This window comes from Orycteropus afer, unplaced genomic scaffold (assembly GCF_000298275.1).
Source record: "Orycteropus afer afer isolate SDZICR_OR568_19922 unplaced genomic scaffold, OryAfe1.0 scaffold00092, whole genome shotgun sequence".
Lineage (NCBI taxonomy): Eukaryota > Metazoa > Chordata > Mammalia > Tubulidentata > Orycteropodidae > Orycteropus > Orycteropus afer.
Genome location: NW_006921679.1, coordinates 6,863,770 through 6,879,139, shown reverse-complemented (window position 1 = coordinate 6,879,139; position 15,370 = coordinate 6,863,770). Strand labels below are relative to the sequence as shown.

The window sequence follows — 15,370 nt, the reverse complement described above, 5'->3', positions numbered from 1 at the left end:
ATATGTGAACTGCTGTATGGAAAGTGAATTCACTCTGTAAATCTTCACCCAAATCACAATAAATAAAATAAAATAAAAAAAAAAAGGGAAAAAAAAGAAATATAACCACCTTCTGTTTAAATGGGCCACTGAGGGAGTAAGTAGCCTGAAAGGGATCAAGATGAGGCAGGACTGTGTCTCCCTTAATTACTAGCATTACTGTTAAGACTGGTCATAATGAGGCTGCCTTTCTTCTGAAGAAAAGTGAGTCAGAAAATCCTTCAAAAGATAGAAATGTACTCTGATGTTTTGAATGCATTCTTTAGCTGCTGTGATCCCAAATATGAAACAGAAAGTAAATTGAATTCACCCTAAGACATTGAAGTAAACAAGAACATTTTTGACCCTCTCTTCCTTCTTGCAGGTACAATATCGAGCCTGGTTTGTATTGCCCGTTTTTCTCCCTTGGCGCATGCATGGAAGGCCTGAATAGTTTGTTTAACCAGCTGTTAGGGATTTCATTGTACGCGGAGCAGCCTGCACACGGAGAGGTGTGGTGTGAAGACATCCGAAAACTGGTAAGCGTCCTCGCTGAGGCCAATCTGCGCTACGTTAACCTTTTCGTTTGGCCAAGATGCTGCCCAAAGACGTTGGAGTTAACAACATCTCCATCACTAACGTAGCTTTGCCCTGGCATGAGCCACCTTAGTTCTGTTTCATGAAGAAGCCACATTGCCCCTTCTGAGTTAAAGAAGCATTGTCCTTTAAAATCATTTGGTGCCTAAAATGAGTTTAAAATGAGCAGCGTAAGTTTACTGGGGGAAAAAAAGAAATTAGAACCTTGATAGAAGGTTGAATCTTCACCTGTGCGTCTGCATGTGTTTGTGAGTGCTAGTTACAGGACATTTCATCATCGCTTTTTACTGATCCACTTGGAACATTCCAGATCCCACTGTATGGGATCCCACCGTCCTTTCTTTCCAATCCTCTTCCCACGCTGTAGGGGCTTATTTTTGCATCAGATATTCATTCATATCCTGTGTTCCGATTTACTGATGGTGCAGTGGGTAAGGCACTTTTGGCTGCTAACCAGAAGGTCGGCAGTTCAAACCTACCAGCTGCTCTGGGGGAGGAAGATGAGGCGATCTACTTCCATAAAGATTTACTGCCTCGGAAACCCAGTGGGGGTTGCTAGGAGTCGGAATGGACTCAGTTGCCATGGGCTTGGTTTGGTTTTGTTACTCTGTCTAGCACCCGTCTTTCTCCTGTTGGGGCCCCTGTATGTGAGGTGCAAATGTTCTTGTCTGGGTAAGATTGTGGAGGTTTTCTTGACCCGTTTTTTGATCACTCAGGCTGTGGGTTGTGGTGGTTGTCTTATTTTCTGCTTGTGTGCTTAACATACTGTTCCTTTTTTTTCATATTATATTTCAAAAAACATAAGCTACCGTGTTGTCTCTCGGGTGTATATTGTAGGCATGGGACGGGAGTGGTAGGGGAATTGAAGGAGAATTAGAGAGGGCATTTCATCATTGTATCTGATTATCTAAATAAATACCTGTCTTTTCACATACTAAACAAAACAAACAAACAAACAAATTCACTGCCATCTAGTCGATTCTGACTCATAGCGACCCCTACTGGGTTTCCGAGGCTATAAATCTTTACAGAGTAGATTGCCCCATCTTCCTTCCCTGAAGCAGCTGGTGGGTGTGAACCATTGGCCTTCTGGTTAGCAGCCAAATGCCTTACCCACTGTGCCATCAGAGCTCCTTATTTACCTACTACTTACTCAAAAAAAAAAAAAAAAAAGAGTTTCATAGAATGCAGAGAGATAATATAAAGAAAAAGGAATAACAGAAGAATGAAAGGAAAGATTGTAAGTGATGAGTTCTACTCTATAGAATGGAAGCCCCATGGAGGCAGTGGTATTTGCCAGTTTTACTCCTGCTGTATCCCAAATACCTGGATCAGTCTGGCACAGAGTGGGCAGGAACTCAATTAATGTTTGTCAAATGAATGAATAAATAGACTCCTACAGGAAATTTTAAAGCAAAAAATTGAGATTCTCTTTGGCAGAATCACTAAGTTCTGGAAAGACAAAGGAGACTAGATGGAGACACACTCTCCCGTAAGGTTGCCTAATCTTCCTTCCAAGGAGTGGCTGGTGGATTTGAACTGCTAGCCTTCTGGTTAGCCGTCAAAGGCACTATGCCACCAGAGCTCCTAGGCCCTATTTTTGAGATAAGGAACCCTGTTGGCATAGTGGTTAAAGCCCTTGGCTGCTAACCAAAAGGTGGGCAGTTCAAACCCACTGGCTGTTGGTTCCACAGGAGAAAGATGCAGCATCAGTTTCCATAACGAGCCATGAAAACCCACATGGCAGCTCTGCTCTGTCCTAAAGGGTTGCTGTGAGTTGGAATCCACTTGAAGGCAATGGGTGGTTTTTTTTATTTCCTTTAACTTTTTATGTGATTTAGGTAAGATTTTACAAAGCCTGTTTGCTTTTTAAAATTTTTATTGTGATTTGGGTGAAAGTTTGCAGAGCAAATTCACTTTCCATATAGCAGCTCACGTATACTTTGTGTCATGACATTGATTGCACTTTCCCACAATGCAACAGCTCTCTTCCCACTTTCTCCCCATAGTTACCTCTTCCCTGTGTCCTTCCCTCCCATGCACTCCTGCTCCCTGAGCTGTCTCCTTGTGCATATATAACCCTTCTATTCTCACATGATTGATTTCCCCAAGGAGTGTATCTACCTTAAGTAAATGTTCAGCTCATATGCCTGTCTTTTGTTTGGCTGGAAGTCACAGATATGGGTTCAATTCCAGACCTGAAGGGCAGCTAGGGGCCATATAGTCTCAGGGGTTCCGTCAGGCAAACCTGGTCCCTTTTTTTTTTCCCAATAGTTTTGAGTTTTATTCCATATTGTTCTCCCTCTCTATCCAGGATCTCCTACATAGATCCCCCTCTGAGTAGTTGACAGTGGTAGCTGGGCACCATCTAGTTATTCTGGTCTCATAGTTGTATAGGCTGAGGAATGCATGGTGTACCAGTCGCTTGGACTAATTGTTTCCATGAATCTTTGGTTTTCTTCATTCTTCTTTGCTCTGGATGACTAGAGACCCATCGTTGCATCTAGGTAGCAGCTTGCAAGCTTTTAAGATCACAGTCTCAGTTTGGCTACTTGCCAAAGTAGGATGTGGAACAATGTTTTGGGTAGTATGTTATGCCAGTTGAGCTTGATGTCCCTTGTGACTATGGTCCCGAGCCCACAGGTCCAACTACTCACTCCTCTGGGTAGCTGGCTGTGGCCAAAAAGTGACTACAAACTTGTCCCTTGTCAGCTCTACTATACACCTGGGAATTCTTACAGAACATATGAATATACTTGTAGAAACCTTGTCTGCCAGCCCTATACGTGGTCAAAGCCCATTTGTTTTACATTGAACAGTTCATACACATTTTGTTTTATGACACTGATTACATTCCCTGCAGTGTTAACAGCTCACCTCCTTCCTCCCTGTGGTTACCCTTTCCCTGTGTCCTTCTCACCTATGCGTTCTGCTGCCCTCTTTTTGAGAAGGGGATTAGTGATAATATTGCTGATTTGCACCTGAATCTGGAAGCTACATTTTGTTGTTTTTGAAGTTATAATTTGCATGGGTGTTCTTACATTTTTGAAGGAAAAATAATTTTGCCACTAAAATTTTTCAGCCCCACTTAATCCTGACTGAGGTCATTTGTGAATAGTCTGTGAATATCTGTGCTGGGTGTCTTAGAGGCTTGGTGGGCAGGACGTTCCTGAATCAGAACCATTGGAGAGATGGTGTGAAGAAGGATGTGGAGAAAAAAGAATCTATTTGGGATGATATGGGACATAGAAAATAATACAATGTCTGTATGTGTGGCTATGGCTGTTTTATCTACAGTTATTTTTGGGTGTGCAGATGTTTTTAACACTCATTTCAGAGTTTCCAATGACCGTATTCACTAAATGTAATTTGCTCTGTCCTAGGCTGTGGTTCATGAAGCTGAAGGACTGCTGGGATACATTTACTGTGATTTTTTTCAGCGAGCACATAAGCCACATCAGGTGATTTTAGATTTATAGACTGGTCTGCAGAAGTGATCACCAGTTAATATGAATGTATGTGAACTTTATATTTCACTAGGGAGCTCTGGTGGCACAGTGCTTAAGGCATTTGACTGCTAACCAGAAGGCTGGTGGTTCAAACCCACCAGCTGCTCCACAGAAGGAAGATGTGGCAATCTGCTCCCATAAAGATTTACCGCCTCAGAAATCCAGTGGGGGTTGCTCTGAGTCAGTTGCTATGAGTCAGCAGTGGGTTTGGTTTTTTTGTTTTTATATTTCATTATTGTAGTTCCATAATATTTAAGAGGCTCTCTTAGTTCTCTAGTGCTGCTATAACAGAAAAACCACAAATGGATGATTTTAACAAACAGAAATTTATTCTCTTTAGTTTAGGTGGCTAGAAGCCCAAAATCAGAGTGCTGGCTTTAGGGAAAACTAGGCTAGAAGTCTGAGTTTAGAGTTCTGGCTCCAGGGGCTGGGTGGAGCCCCATTGACCTTGGGCTTCAGCTCTGCCTTCCAGGTCCTGACTCATAGCGACCCCTCCTTGGGTTTCCGAGGCAGTATCACTACGGAAGTAGATTGCCCAACCTTCCTTCCGAGGAGTGGCTGGTGGGTTTGAACCGCCAGCCTTCTGGTTAGTAGTCAAGTGCCTTAGGCACTATGCTACCAGAGCTCCTAAATCCAAGATAGTCAGGCAAAATGGCAGATTGTTGGCTCACAGGCTGCAAAGGCAACAATCCCAAGATTGGCAGGTAATGTGGCAGGCCGCTGGTTCAAGTCCAGGAACTGGAGATGAAAACCAAACCAAATGCAGGCTCCCATAGGGAACAAAAAGCTAGAGACCTTTCTCAATGCTTCTCCATATGTATTGGAAGCAGGCCACGCCTGAAGGCAACCCCTTGGCTGCTCACAGCAGATCCCCCCATGGAGTGGATTACATCACATCCAGTCTCATCATGGGGAATAACCCCATCCTGCTGCCAGGCCACTCAAAACCCCCGGCCCAGCCAAGTTGACACACAACCTTAACTACCACAGGGGCATTAAATTATAATTACTAAATACCTAAACTTGAAATTAGGGTACATTTGATAATAAAGTTTATGAAAATAATGACAGAAATCTGTTCCTGTTATCTGGGCCATCCTAATTATTGCAATAATGACAGCTGGCCTTTTTTAGCTCTTTCATGGTTCAGGCAGTGTACTGAGAACTTTATCTTTTGAGTTAGTTACTTGCATAGAGAGGACGTGGGGGTGGCATCCTCCTCAATCTTCTCCAGCCTCATGAGGGGGAAACAGTCACCATCAGCAGCTCAAGGCTGATTCTTTTGTGACCAGACATGCCACCACCTTCCAACCTTTTTACCGACTCTGACATCAACTGTCCCTCCCACGGCACTCACTACTTCTCTGCTGGGTTTGTTAATTCACGTCAGTGGCCATATAGAACTCGCAGAGAATACTCATGATTATGGGGTTTTTAGGGAAGAACAGGTGACAGTTTAGGTTCTGGAACATGCTCAGGACACAGTTCTTCAATCCGGACAGTCTCCCCTCTGCTGTGCCCTCAGGCATGCCTCTCTGGCTCTTGGCCTCTCAGCCCGGCCTCTGCTCTGCTCTGCTCTGCCAATAGGTCCACCTAGGCCCACCCTGCTCCTCCAGCAAGTCTCCTGCCCAGAGGCACTCACTTTCTTGCTCCGTGGGCTGGGAAGCCTGCCGCTCTGACGCGTGCCTCTTGGTTCTGCTGCCGCCATCTCTCAGCCGGTGGTCTCTGTCGAAGAGGTCCAGTGCAGGGATCTTGGGTCCAAGGACGGCGTTCATTCCACCTCCAGCTCTTCTCTCTTGATGACAGTGACATCCCCTCTTCTGCCTCTAGGAAGGCTTATGTTAAGCCTAGCAGAATGACGAAACTAACCAGTCCTGACGTTAGAGTTCCATACACCTTATTTCCATGGTCCCACTCCCACAAGGGTGTCATGCACCTTATTTACATTATTAACAAGGTGTCCAATCCCCTTAGTGGGCCACAAGCACTTTACATTTGCATAGTTCCACCCAGTTATCGGGTGAGTGCCACAAAGACCATGGCTAGAAGAGCCATGCCAGGTAACTCACTGCACCACACTATGATATGAGGAAACCAAGACACAGAAAAGCTTAGTTCCTTACCCAGAGTAACGCAGCTAGAACTGCCAGGATTTGAATCCAAACATTCTGACTTGAGCCCCAGCTCGTAACTACTTCTGTTCTTAATATTGAACCTAGTTTAAAATTGCAGTAAACATGTCTCTATGGAAATCTTATCAAACACTGGCATTCTTATGAGGCAGAGGTAAGGCTCATTACTTGACCTCAGCTGCATCCCAGGTTTGTCAGTCAGCTTCAGCAGCTGGTTTCATGCAACTTGATTGAAGTTGTTAGGAGTTAAGGTTATAAATTAAAACACAACTACTAGTATCTTGTATTGGGATGGGGAGCCCTGGTGGTGCAGTGGTTAAGCACTTACTTGGCTTGGCTGCTAACCAGAGGATCAGTGGCTTGTGCTCACCAGCTGTTCTGTGGGAAAGAGACATAGCACTTGGCTCCCTTAAAGATTACAGCCTTGAAAACACTATCGGCAGTTCTCTGCCCTCTAGGGATGCTGTGAGTCAGAATTGACTCAGTGACAGTGGGTTTGGTTTGGTTTTTCATTCAATTGCCCAATGCTTTCTTCTCCTCTTATGTTTCCTGGTTGTTCAAGGATTGCCATTTCACAATCCGTGGAGGCAGATTGAAGGAGAATGGAGACTATCAGCTTCCAGTTGTGGTTCTGATGCTGAACCTTCCCCAGTCGTCAAGGAGCGCACCAACGTTACTAACTCCTGGGATGATGGAAAACCTTTTCCATGAAATGGGGCATGCCATGCATTCTATGCTGGGACGCACACGTTACCAGCACGTCACCGGTGAGTTGCGAAGAAGTGCCTGTATGTAATGCAATCCTTTAAGAACATTTTATTCTAAATCTGAAAAAAGCTTGGTAGATGGATAATGTGGTCATTTACTGAGTGTCCATTGGTCATTGGTCTCAAATCACTTCATGTTATACCTCCCATTATTACACAAGCTGACTCCCTGCTCTCACTTCCTTTCCTGCTAGCTGTTCCCACCTAGTCATTGAGGGATAGTCTTAGTTGTCTGTCTTTGAGTTTGTACCACTTTATGTTTAAATGGAATTTAAGGAGCCCTGTTGGTGCAACTCTGGTGGTGTAGTGCCTGAGGCATTTGACTGGTAACCAAAAGGCTGGCGGTTCAAACCTGCCATCCGCTTCTCAGAAGGAAGATTGGGCAGTCTACTTCCATGGAAATACCGCCTTGGAAAGCCAAAGAGGGGTCGCTATGAGTCAGATCTGACTCCACAGCAATGAGTTTGGTTTTTTTTTGGTTTGGTTGGTACAATAATTAAGTGCTTGGCTGCTAACCAAATGGTTGACGGTTTGAACCTACCCAGCGACTCCTCAGGAAAAAGATGTGGCAATCTGCTCCCATGGAGATTACAGCCAAGGAAACCCTATGGGGTACTTCTACTCTGTCATATGGGATAGCTATGAATTGGAATCAGGTCGACGGCATTCAACAACAATGTGGAATTAAACTTTATGGTGGTCTGGGTATATGAATACATATGTATCTCCCTAGTACCTTGCAGAATTAGTAAGTGCCTAAGTGAACCAATAAAGAAGGGAATGTGTTTGGGTCACCAGTCATTTGTAACTGGAATATATGATTTAAAGAGTGGCACTGTGTGTGATCAGAAAGAAGAGAGTGATTATTTTGCTGATGTTTCCATTGTTGTGTGAATTTATGTATCATTTCATCACTAACTATAGTCATATCATTAATATGGTTGGATTATCTAATATTTTAAGCAATAAAAGATTTGAGAGAATAGTTGTGTAGAGGCTTTTCTTAGTTTAGGAATGGCATTGCATCTTCATCAAAAAGATTGTTTCAAGATCTATCCTGAAGTACAGTGCTGTCAGTGATAGGATAATACCCATACGTTTATAAGGAAGACCAGTTAATAATACCATTATTCAAATTTACTTACCAACCACTAAAACCAAAGATGAAGTAATTGAAGATTTTTACCAACTTCTACAGTCTGAAATTGACTAAACTTGCAATTAGGATGTATTGATGATTACTGGTGATTGGGCACTCTGGTAGCATAGTGCTTAAGGCATTTAACTGCTAACCAGAAGGCTGGCAGTTCATATCCACTGGCCACTCCTCAGAAGGAAGGTTGGGCAATCTAGTTCCTTAGAGATACCGCCTTGGAAACCCAAGGAGGGGTTGCTGTGAGTCAGATCCAACTTGATGGCTGTGAGTTTGTTTTTTTTTTTTGTGATTGGAATGAGAAGTTGGAAACAAAGAGAAATCACCACTAGTTGGAAAATATGGCCTTGGTGATGGAAATGACGCTGGAATTCGCATGATAGAATTTTATAAGCCCAACAACTTATTCTTTGCAAATACTTTTTTCAGCAACATAAACAGCAGCTATACATGTGCAATATGGTGCAAGCCTGATTCAGAAGAGGACATGGAACAAGGGATATCATTGCCGATGTCAGATGGATCTTGGCTCAAAGCAAAGAATTCCAGAAAGATGTTTACTTTTGTTTTATTGACTATGCAAACACATTTGATTGTATAGATCATAACAAATTGTGGATAACTTTGAGAAGAATGGGAATTCCAGAACACTTAATTGTACTCATGAGGAACCTGTACATAGACCAGGAGGCTGTCGTTAGAACAGAACAAGGGGACACTGCATGGTTTAGAGTCAAGAATGGAGTGCATCAGGGTTGTATCCTTTCACCATACTTATTCAATCTATATGCTGAGCATATAATCCGAGAAGCTGGACTATATGAAGAAGAAGGTGGCATCAAGATTGGAGGAAGAATCATTAACAACCAGTGATACGCTGATGGCACAACTTTGCTTGCTGAAAGTGAGGATGACTTGAGGCACTTATTGATGAAGGTTGAAGAACACAGCCTGCAGTATGGGTTACATCTCAATATAAAGAAAACAAAAATCCTTACAACTGGACCTATAAGCAGCATCACGATAAATGGAGAAAAGATTGAGGTTGTCAAAGACTTCACATTGCTTGGTTCTGCAATTGACACCAATGGAAGCAGCAGTCAGGACATCAGACAACGTATAGCACTGGGCAAGTTGGCTGCAAAGGACCTCTTTCAAGTGCTGAAGAGCAAAGATGTCTCATTGAGGACTAGGGTGTGCCTGACACAAGCTGTGATATTTTCAATAGCCTCATATGCATGTGAGAGCTGGAGACGATGAATAAGGAAGACCGAAGAATTGATGCTTTTGAGTTGCGGCGCTGGAGAAGAATGCTGAAAGTACCATGGACTGCTAAAAGAACTAACAAATCTGTCCTGGAGGAAGTCCAGCTGGAATGCTCCTTGGAGGTGAGAATGGCCAGAATTTGTCTCACCTACTTTGGTCATGTTATCAGAAGGGACAATTCCCTGGAGAAGGACATCAAGGTTGGTAAGGTGGAGTGTTGACAAAAGAGGGGAAGGCCCTCAATGAGATGGATTGACACAGTGGGTGTGGCGATGGGCTCAAGTATAGCAGGCGTGGGACTGGGCGGTGTTTCGTTCTGCTGTGCATAGGGTTGCTATGAGTCGAAGATGAGTTGATGACACCTAACAACAACAACAGCAACATACATGTGGGCCTCATCAGATGGTATACACAGGAATCAGACTGACTGCATCGTGGAAAGAGGCGATGGAGAAGCCTAATACCATCGGGAGCTGACTGTGGAACAGACCACCAACTGTTCATATGCAAGTTTAAGTTGAAGGTGAATAAAATTAAAACAAGTCCAGGAGAGCCAAAATATGACCTTGATTACACCCCATCTGAATTTAGAAATCATCTGAAGAATAAATTTGATGCATCGAACATCAGTGACCGAAAACCACAAGAGTTGTGGGATGACATCATGTGTGAAGAAAGAAAGCAAAAGGCCATTAAAAAGATGGGAAAGGAAGAAAAGACCAAAATGGGTTTCAGAAGAGACTCTGAGCTTGGTTTTGCATGGAGAGTAGCTAAAGCAAATGGAAGAAATGGCATGATAAAAGGGCTGAACAGAAGATTTCAAAGAGTGACTTGAGAAGACAAAGTAAAGTATTATAATGAAATGTGCAAAAACCTGGAGTTAGAAAACCAAAAGGGAAGAACATGCTTGGCATTTCTCCAGCTGAAAGAACTGCAGAAAAAAAATTCAAGTCTTGAGTTGCAGTATTGGAGGATTCTGTGAGCAGAATATTGCATTATGCGGAAAGTATCAAAAGAAGATGGAAAGAATACAAGAGTCACTGTACCAAAAAGAATTGGTTGATGTTAAACTATTTCAGGAGGTGGCATATGATCAAGAACCAGTCGTGTTGAAGGAAAAAGTCAAAGCTGCCCTGAAGGTATTGGCAGAAAACAAGGCTCCAGGAATCGACAGGACACCCTCTGAGGTACTTCAACAAATGGATGTAATGTTGGAGACACTTACTTGTGTACGCCAAGTAATTTGGAAGAGAGTTACCTGGCCAACTGACTAGAAGAGATTCTTATTTGTGCCCATTCCAAAGAAAGGTGATTCAACAGAAAGTGGAAATTATTGGAACAGAATCATTAATATTACACACAAGTCAAATTTTGCTTAAGATAATTCAAAAATGATTGCAGCAGTATATTGACAGGGAACTTCCAGAAATTCAAGCTGGATTCAAAGAGAACATGGATGTTGCATCTAATGTTGCTGATGTCAGGTGGATCTTGGCTGAAAGCAAAGAAAACCAGGATGTTTACTTGTTTTATTGGTTATGCAAAGGCATTTGACTGTGTGGATCATAAAAATTATGGATAACATTGCAAAGAATGGGATTCTAGAACACTTAATTGTGCTCCTGAGGAACCTGTACGTAGACCAAGAGGCCGTCATTTGAACAGAACAAGGAGATAATGCATGGTTTAAAATCAGGATGTTATACATCAGGGTAGAGGGCTTTCACAATACTTCCTCATTCTGTACACTGAGCAAAATCTGAGAAGCTGGACTATATGAAGAAGACCGTGGCATCAGGATTGGAGGAAGACTTGTTAACAACTTGCAATCCGCAGATGACACAATCTTGCTTGCTGAAAATGAAGATGACTTGAAGATGAAGATCAGAGAGTACAATCTTTAGTATGGATTACACTTCAACATAAAGAAAATGCAAATCCTCACAATTGGACTGATAAGAAACATCATGCAAATGGAGAAAAGCCTTAAGTTGTCAGGGATTTCATTTTCCTTGGACCCACAGTTAGCACCTGTGGAAGCAGCAGCAAGCAATCAGATGTGGTATCGCACTGGGCAAGTCTGCTGCAAAGGACCTCTTTAAAGTGTCGAGAAGCAAAGATGTCACTTTGAAGACTAAGGTGCCCAAGCCATGGTCTTTTCATAGCCTCATGTGTATGTGAAAGGTGGATGGTAAATAAGGAAGACTGAAGAAGAGTTGATGCCCTTGAATCATTCTGTTGGTGAAGAACACTGAAAATACCGTGGACTGCTAGAAGAACAAACAAATCTGTCCTGGAAGAAGTACAGCCGGAATGCGCCTTGGACATGAGAGTGGCCAGACTTCCTGTCACCTGCTTTGGTCAGAAAGGACCATTCTCTGGAGAGAAATACCATGCTTGGTAAAGTAGAGAGCCAGTGAAAAAGGGGAAGACCCTCAACAAGATGGATTGACACGGTGGCTGCAATGATGGGCTCAAGAATAGCAAGGATTGTGAGGGTGACACACGACCGGGCAGTGGTTCGTTTTGTTGTACATAGGGTGCTATGAGTCAGAGTTGACTCATCGGCACCTAACAACAAAATCTGTTTTTTTTTTTAAAAAATACATCAGTCCATAAAACGCATCATGATGTAGTGCAGTGTTAGAACCACAAAGTCTTACAGGGACCATTTCTCTCACGTGATGAGTAAAGTGGCATGGCCCTCAGCGTTGGAGGACAGCAAGGAAGGGTCTGATGGTGAGCTGTGTAGGCCAGGCATGTCTGTGGGCTGACTTCAGCCTGTAGACCCCCACTTTGTTTCCTTAGTGGTGGTGGGTAAAGCGTGGACGATAAGTCTTGTGTTCCGGTTTCATTTGATTTCATGGCTTAAGAGGTTAACTGCACCCCTCTGAGTTTCAATATTATTATCTATGAAAAATGCGAAGCGTGGACCCAGGGCTTCCCAGCACGTACATTTTAAGTAGAATCAGCACTGTAAATCTGAGAGCATATTAAGAGGGGAAGATCAAGATATTTCACGTGACTTAATTTTTAACAGTTGAATTAGGTTTTTTTAAAAAAAGTGTCAGTAAACTACAATGAAATGGATGAATTTTTTTTTTTTTTTAATTGTGATTTGGGTGAAAATTTACAGAGCAAATTCACTTTCCATACAGCAGTTCACGTACACTTTGTCTCATGACATTGACTGCAATTTACCCCAATGCAATAGCTCCCCTCCCATTTCCTCCCCATAGTTACCTCTTCCTTGTGTGCCTCCCTCCATGCACTCCTGCCCCCTGAGCTGTCTTCCTGAGCATAAACAGCCCTTCTTTCTCCCATGATTGTTCTCTCTGAGGAGTATATCTACCTCAGGTAAATGTTCAGCTCATATGCCTGTCTTTTGTTTGGCTGGAAGCCACAGGAGTGGGTTCCATTCCAGACCTGAAGGGCAGCTAAGGCCATAGTCTCAGTGGTTCCACCGGGCTCCATCAGACCAGCAAACCTGGTCCCTCTCTTTTTTTTTTTTTAAAATGAATGAATTTTAAGTGGATAATTTAGAGAGTATTAGCAAATGTAAACATCTAATATTTAACCAATAAAAGAATACATCCTTATTTTTACATCCATATAAACTTCAGTCCACAAAGATACAGAACATTTTAATCATTCCAGAAAATACCCTTGTGCTCTTTTCCAGTCAATTCTTACCACGCAAGAATTTCTTTTGTTCTAGGATTTCGTTTGAACGGCATCATTGGTATGTACTGTTTAGGGTCTGGCTTTTTTTGCTCGGCACAATGGGTGTAGGATTCATCCATGTTGTTGCATGTATCATAGTTTGTTTTCTGTCATTACTGAGCGCTACTCCGTGCTATGAGTATACCGTGATTTATTTCTCCTTCAGCTGTTGCTGGGTACTTTGTGTCCAGTCTGGGCTGATTTGGAGTAACACTGCTTTGACATTCTTGTGTAACTCTTTTTGTGGAATTATGTTTTTATTTTCTCGGATAAACATCTAGGGATAAAAAATATATGCCATAGAATTTGCGTGTTGTTAACTTCCCAAGAATTGATTTTCTGCAACGATTATTATGAGTCATGTTTTCCCACTTTTTTTGTCTCGTAATACAGAACAGTGCAGCTTGATACTCTGTTTACTCGTAGAAAAGGGTATGCGCCTTTCTCTGTCAGGCGTGAGAATTGGGGGTCGAACCTCTTTAACTTAATTTCTCTTACAAATTTCATATTCCTCCAAGTCATATGTAAGCTTTCCAGTTATTCCACAGCCCCAGAAACAATTGGTATTTATTTTAATTAGAGTAAAGTGGTGTCTCCTTGTGTTTTTAATGTACATTTCTCTGATTAATTATGTTCAATACCGTTTAATGTGCTTATTGGCATTTCATGTCTTCTTTATTCTTTATTTGTAGGAACTTTAAAATACTCTGGATAAAAACCCTTTGTCAGATACCTGTGTTATCCCAGACTTGTACTTTGCTTTCCATATTCCTAACTGTCCCTTGAGATGCAAAGTATTATAAGTTTGTCAAGTCCAATTTATTGACTTTTTTTTTTATAAGTAGTGTTTTTAGAGTCCTGCCTAAGAAATTGTCACCCACCCAAGACCATGAAGATCCTTTCTATGTTATTTTCTAGAAGCTTTACAGCTTTATTGTGTTTTCATTATCCTTCAATTAAAACTGTTTTGAAAGTAGGTTTTTCATTAATACATGGATCATTTTGAAATGTCTTAATTTCCATATATTTTGGAGATTGAACTCCATTATCATCAGAAGAAATGCTCTTATGATTTCTGTCTTTTGAAATTTATTTGTACTTCTTTGATGGCTTAGCTTATGGTCCGTTTCAGTGATGTTTCCGTGTGTTCTTCAAAAGAATGTGTTCTATGGCTAGTGACTCATAGTCTAGAAATGTCCGTTAGGCTCAGTTGACTAACAACAGTGGTCACATCGATACATCACAGGTGTTTTCTCTGTATGTTCTGCCACTTCCTGAGAAAGGAGTGCTAACGTCGCCGATCATGGTGGTGAATTCGTCTATCCGGTTTTCTTCATGTATCTGAAGCTGTGCTGTTTCAGATGTCTCTGTCTGGTGAACTGACCCTTTCATTATGTCATGTCTCTTTTTGACTCTAGAAATAGTATCTTCCAAAGTTTATTTTATCTGATATTAATGTAGCTACACTAGCTTTCTTCTTCTGGTTAACGTTCTGTTATTTCACACTGTTTCCTTATGTTTAAAGCATGTCTTTTGTAAATACCGTATTTAAAAAGAAAGAAAACCCAACACAGCCGGTTGCTGACAAGTCGGTTCCTATTCATGGCTCCACTGAGTGTGTCAGAGTCGGACTGCATGCTGTAGGGTTTCAGCGGCTGATTTCTCCGAAGTAGATCACCAGGCCTTACTTCCAAGGCACTTCTGGGCAGACTTGAACCTGCAGCCTTTTGGTTCACAGCTGAGTCCATTAACCATTCCCACCACCTGGGGACTCTGGATGCCGTATGGTTGGTTCTTATTTCTTTGTCCAGCATGACCGTTTATTTTAGACGTAGGTTATGTAATGCATTTACATCTAGAGTAATCATTATGATTATGTCACCAGCTTACTATTCGATTTTCGTTTGTTTCAACTGATATTTGTTTCTCCTTTCTTACACTTTTAGAGTAAACAAGGATTTTTTTATTATTCCATTTTATTTGCCCTACTGACTTTTTAAGCTATGTTAGTTTTGTTATGCTTGTAGTTGTTATCCACACTGTACTATGCATTATTAAACTCATCAATCTATTTTCTTTTTTATTATGATTTGGGTGAACATTTACAGAGCAAATTCACTTTGCATACAGCAGTTCACATATACTTTGTCTCATGTCATTGACCACAGTTTACCACAATGCAACAGCTCCCCTCCCACTTCCTCC

At 42.0% G+C, this 15,370-nt stretch overlaps 1 protein-coding gene across 1 annotated transcript in view; it reads left to right on the top strand.

The window, feature by feature from the left end:
- Positions 1-15,370, top strand: part of LOC103198371 (mitochondrial intermediate peptidase) — a 243,887-nt gene that overhangs the window by 95,732 nt on the left and 132,785 nt on the right. Inside the window, exons 11-13 of the mRNA XM_007942532.1 lie at positions 404-557; positions 3,999-4,076; positions 6,819-7,023. Coding sequence (XP_007940723.1) covers positions 404-557; positions 3,999-4,076; positions 6,819-7,023 — 437 coding nt within the window. The remainder of the gene's footprint in view (positions 1-403; positions 558-3,998; positions 4,077-6,818; positions 7,024-15,370) is intronic.